At 55.5% G+C, this 4,959-nt stretch overlaps 1 protein-coding gene across 7 annotated transcripts in view; it reads right to left on the bottom strand.

The window, feature by feature from the left end:
- Positions 1 to 652: 652 nt before the first annotated feature.
- RBM10 (RNA binding motif protein 10) overlaps positions 653 to 4,959 on the bottom strand; it is a 40,502-nt gene continuing 36,195 nt past the window's right edge. For 2 of the 7 annotated variants that reach the window (XM_023202760.3, XM_023202758.3), the window contains exons 7-16: positions 4,842 to 4,902; positions 4,511 to 4,687; positions 3,964 to 4,124; positions 3,695 to 3,792; positions 3,498 to 3,585; positions 2,528 to 2,714; positions 2,283 to 2,422; positions 2,066 to 2,183; positions 1,890 to 1,981; positions 653 to 1,761 (exon numbers count right to left, since the gene is read on the bottom strand). In XM_023202760.3, coding sequence (XP_023058528.1) covers positions 1,471 to 1,761; positions 1,890 to 1,981; positions 2,066 to 2,183; positions 2,283 to 2,422; positions 2,528 to 2,714; positions 3,498 to 3,585; positions 3,695 to 3,792; positions 3,964 to 4,124; positions 4,511 to 4,687; positions 4,842 to 4,902 — 1,413 coding nt within the window. In that variant the 3' untranslated portion in view covers positions 653 to 1,470. The remainder of the gene's footprint in view (positions 1,762 to 1,889; positions 1,982 to 2,065; positions 2,184 to 2,282; positions 2,423 to 2,527; positions 2,715 to 3,497; positions 3,586 to 3,694; positions 3,793 to 3,963; positions 4,125 to 4,510; positions 4,688 to 4,841; positions 4,903 to 4,959) is intronic. The other 5 variants (XM_023202757.3, XM_023202755.3, XM_023202759.3 and 2 more) reach the window with 4 other exon arrangements.

Below are 4,959 nucleotides of genomic sequence, written 5' to 3' on the forward strand. Positions count from 1 at the left end.
AGCCTGGCCAACATGGCGAAACCCCGTCTCTACTAAAATTACAAAAAAATTAGCCGGGCATGGTGGCGGATGCCTGTGATCCCAGCTACTCGGGAGACTGAAGCAGGAGAATTGCTTGCTTGAACCCAGGAGGTGGAGGCTGCAGTGATCCGAGATTGCGCCACTGCACTCCAGCCTGGGCAATAAGAGTAAAACGCCATCTCAAAAAAAAATAATAAATAAATAAAATAAACAAGTGCTTTTGTTACATGCACAGATTGTATAGTGCTGAAGTCAGGGTTCTTAGAGCATCCATCAGCCAAATAATGTACATCATACCCATTAAGTAATTTCTCATCCTTCACCCTCTCCCACCTCCTCCACCTTTATATATATATATGATTTGAGAAGGAGTCTCGCTTTTGTTGCCCAGGCTGGAGTACAATGGCATGATCTCAGCTCACTGCAACCTCTGCCTCCTGGGTTCAAGCGATTCTCTTGCCTCAGCTTCCTGAGTAGCTGGGATTACAGGCGCCTGCCACCATGCCCGGCTAATTTTTGTACTTTTAGTAGAGACGGGGTTTCGCCATGTGGCCAGGCTGGTCTCGAACTCCTGACCTCAGGTGATCTGCCTGCCTCGGCCTCCCAAAGTGCTGGGATTACAGGCGTGAACCACCGCTCCCGGCCCCCCTCCACCTTTTGAGTCTCCATTTAATGCCATCACTGACGGTGGGTTCCAGATAAAAAGGGGGAGTTTGGCCCAATTTTCTCTTGCTCTAATGCATGCTCTCTTGCCCTCTGCCATGTTATGATGCAGCAAGAAGGCCCTCACCAGATGCCAACACCACTGGGCTTCCCTGCCTACAGAACTGTGAGCCAAATCAATCTCTTTTCCTTATAAATTACCCAGTCTGTGGTATTGTTATAGAGCAGCAAATGGATGAAGACACTCCTCTTCCCCTCACACATACCCACGCTGTCACATTTGTTGTGCATTTCCATTTTATCATTTTAAAATGCATAGGAATGTTTATCTGTGTATAATTTGAATTTATATGCATGACCACAATGCCACATTCTATATTTCCATGTTTCCCCCCCCCAGCACAGCACCATTTTTAGAATTCACCAGGTTGCTGAGGGAACACTTTGTGCTTGCTTGTAAATGCTATGCTCACAGTGTCACACCCTTTCTCCACAGACAGACGCTGAGGTGCCCTCCATTTGCCTACTCCCACAAAACACTGCAGGGCTTTTTTCCTGCCCACCCCTTTATGGGCCTGTGAGAATTTCTCTGGCATATGTATATATATATATATCCACCAGCAGCATGTAAGGGTCCCCATCATGGGACAGAAGACACCTGACAGGGCTCACTCGGATGGCACAAGCCACCTCCTGGAGTTGGGCAACCCTGTCACGCACTGAGGAGACTGCTCTGGCTCAAGGCCATTCAGCAAAAAAGCAGAGCTGGAGCAGGAACATGGTCTGCTAAGCAGTCACTGCCCACATCCACACCCGCCTGCCATCTCCCTCAGCAGGAGAGGGCGAGAGCTGACAGAGTGCCGTTGCTAGAAGACACCACACAGCCGGCGACTGCTGGACCCCGGTGTTCACCTGTTGAGCTGTCTTGGTCTTGTGCTTCTCCTTCTTCTCTTTGCCCTCCTTCGAGGGTGCCCCCGTCTCCTTATGCCCATCGGCCGACTGCTCCAGGGCGGGAACATAGGTCCGCCTCTCCCCATCCCAGTACAGGTACTGCTGGCTTTGAGCATTGTAGTAATACTGAGGGAGGAGGAGGGAAGAGGGGATGTGAGTGAAGACCTCGTGAAGGGAACCTGCAGGGCCAGCTGCCCCCGACGCGACCTGACCCGACCCCATCCCTCTCTGCCCTCTCTGGGCTGCCCTATCACCTGGGAGTTGGGGTCATAGTAGAGGCCGGTCTGGGGGTCATAGTAGTAGCCGGAGGTCTCATCGTACTGGTAGGTGGAGACGTCGGGAACAGCTAGGGGGTGAGGGGAGCGGGGTCACAGTCTTCCCTGCTTTATTAAGAACTCCCCACCCCTACCCACAGGCTGTGGCTACTCACGGTACTGGCTGTAGGATTCCTGGGCAGTGGGGCTGGTGGCCGGTGGGAGAGCAGAACTAGGATGGGTAGGGCTCTGGAGCTCAGATTTGAGCACAGCGGGTGACATGATGGTATACGACTGGTGGGGCCAGACAGGAGAACAGGGCTCAGTGTCTGCCCATGCCACCCCTGCCACCTGCCTGCCTCCCCGGGATACATACCCACAGGGCTCACTCACCTGGCTGTTGGCAGCAGTGCCCTGGCTGCTGCTCGCCTCGGCTGATTGTTGGTAGATGCCAGGGGCAGCACCAGGCTGGGCGCGAGAGAAAGCCTGCATCGACACAGAGTCAGCCCCAGGCTCTAGGGAGGCCTCAGGACCTGTAAGGAAGGACAGGGCAGGGAGAATGCCTATGAATAATGGGGTCGGGGACTCTATGCCTGCTGGCCCCCACCACAGCTGCAGAGAGAGATGCTGGGGCTCACCTGCTCCGGTGGGGTCCCCTTTGGTTCCAGTGATGCCAGGGCCCTTGGTGCCCTTGAGGTAGCCATGGGCATAGAGGGAAGACTCTGTGCCCTGGCTGTTGCCATAGCCCTCATCCTGTTGGTAGTAGCTGTAGTCGACCGGCGGCTCCTCGGAGGTGGCCCAGGCACCCTCCCCACCTTGGGAGGCCTGAAGGGCAGGTGGGAGGGGTTCATTAGAACAGGAAGGTGTGGGGATGGGGAGGTTGGGAACCTGCTAGAAGCATCTGTCCCACACGTGGGGCTAGTGTTTCTACCTGACAGAAAAGCATGCAGCCTAAGACAAGTGGAAAGCAAGGATTGCCTGGCTACAAGAGAACAAATAGGCCAGTGGCAAACACAAGACATAAAAACAGACGAACGCCAAAATGTTCCAGGGCCGATTCTGCTGATTCTGCTGTGTGTGGTGTGTGTGTTGGGTGTCAGGCCAAGGAAGACACCATCTTCTCACTTCTTTATTCTCTTCTCCCAATTTTCTCTCAACCACTTATACATTATTTTTATTCGGGAACATATAATATGTGTATATCATATATGTATATATTACATATAAGGATATGTGTATATCATATATGTATATATTACATATAAGGATGTGTGTATATCATATATGTATATATTACATATAAGGATATGTGTATATCATACCAATTCAGGACAATAAAAACCCCACCAAACAGAACAGAATGCCAGGCACAATGGCGTCGTACATGAGCGCATGGGAGGCAATTGGGAAGAAAGCTGCGGTGATGATGAAGGGGAATGTCCCAGGGGGTCTAGAGAGCCAGGAGCAAGGTGGAATGGCCATGCCAGCTACTGGGAGAGGGTTTTGCATCCATGGATAGCAAGCCAGCCTTCCTGCTTCAGAGAGGGTGCAGGAGATTTGAGAAAGCCCAGGTCTCAGGACGATGGGAGGCACAAGGGGTCCGAGTACCTGTGAGATGGCCCACTGGGCCGCAGCAATGGCAGTGCTGGCCACAGAGGCAGCACTGATGCGACTGCCTTCATTGGAGGCCATGTCCCTGAGGAGGATGTTAGAGACTGGGAGTGAGATGGGAGGCCCCAGGCGGTGGGGGGAAGTAGGAGGGTGGGGAGGGGAGGGGGGGGAAGGCACACAGGTGGGGCCCTGACCTCTTAGAACCCTTGGCAAACTCAACATTGATGGTCTTGCCGTCGATGGTGAGTGGTGGGTGCAGGGCTTGCAGGATCTGCAGCAGCTGGGCTGCCTCCTGTGGGAGGAGGTGAGGCAGGGACAGAAGGGTCAGGCCCGGGGAGGCCCCCGGCTCCATTGCCCGGTTTCCAGGCTGGGGGCCGCGGTTGGAGGCTGGGGAAAGGGACCCTCCTCCCCACCCTGGGGGCCGGGACCCTGGCTGCCCGGCCCCCAACTGTGCCGCCCTCACCACGATGGTGGAGAGCTGGATGAAGGCAAAGCCGCGGTTCAGTTGGGTCTGCTTGTCCTTTATGACGCGCACGTTGGAGGAGGACAGCACTGCGTAGGGTGCCAGGGCCCCCAGGATGGAATCCATGGTGCTGTGTGGGTTCAGGTTGCGCAAAATGATGGCTGTGGGAAGGGGCCCAGTGTTAGAGGACGCCCCCGGCACTCTTGCCAGCCCTGCCCTTCAATGCCCCCCACTGCTCCCTTTCCTCTGCCCCCACCCCCCCCGTGCCTCTGCAACTGCCGCTTCCCTCACTGCTTCCTCCAGGATCAACTCTGCTTGGCGGTCCAGGTGCCAGCCTGGCTGCCTGTCTACTGAGAACCTTCCCAACACACCCCCAAAGTCAGGTGGGATGTTGCCACTCCCTCTGCTCTCCCTACATCAAATGTCTATCCCCGCACCAAGTGGAGATTCCATGAGGATGAGGTCCTGCTCACTGCCATTTCTCTGGTCTTGGTGAGCCCAGCCCAGACACCCTAGGGCACAGAGGAAGAAGGAACAACTGACTCACTGTCATTGGCGTTCTCTGAGCTTGGCTCTGAGCCTTGTGACAGGGCTTGGGAGGCCAGGACTCCCTGGGCCTGGTAGGGCTGCGGCAGGGGAAGCAGGCCCTGGCTCAGCTCCCGGCCACCCAGTGGCAGTGTCTGCTGATCCAGCCTCGTGCCGAGGGGCAGCTTCTGCTCTGCCTCTGTCAGGGGCAGTGGGAGACAGGCTGGTGATAAGGGGGAGGCTCCATGACTGGTCACCCTCCTCCCTATACCAAGCCTTGAGCACAGACCCCTCACCTTCCCTTCTCCCCAGTCGCCCCGCCCTGGGGAGTGCGAGGGGTAGGTGGGACTCACCTGACTTGGGCACGCCACATTTGAAGCACTTCTCTCGGCGTTTGAAGTTCTGGACACCACACTGTGAGGCACAGGCCAGGCCGTCAGAGGGAGCAGGGATTTCCCACTGCACCCTCCA

Source organism: Piliocolobus tephrosceles, chromosome 12 (assembly GCF_002776525.5).
Source record: "Piliocolobus tephrosceles isolate RC106 chromosome 12, ASM277652v3, whole genome shotgun sequence".
Classification (NCBI taxonomy): Eukaryota; Metazoa; Chordata; class Mammalia; order Primates; family Cercopithecidae; genus Piliocolobus; species Piliocolobus tephrosceles.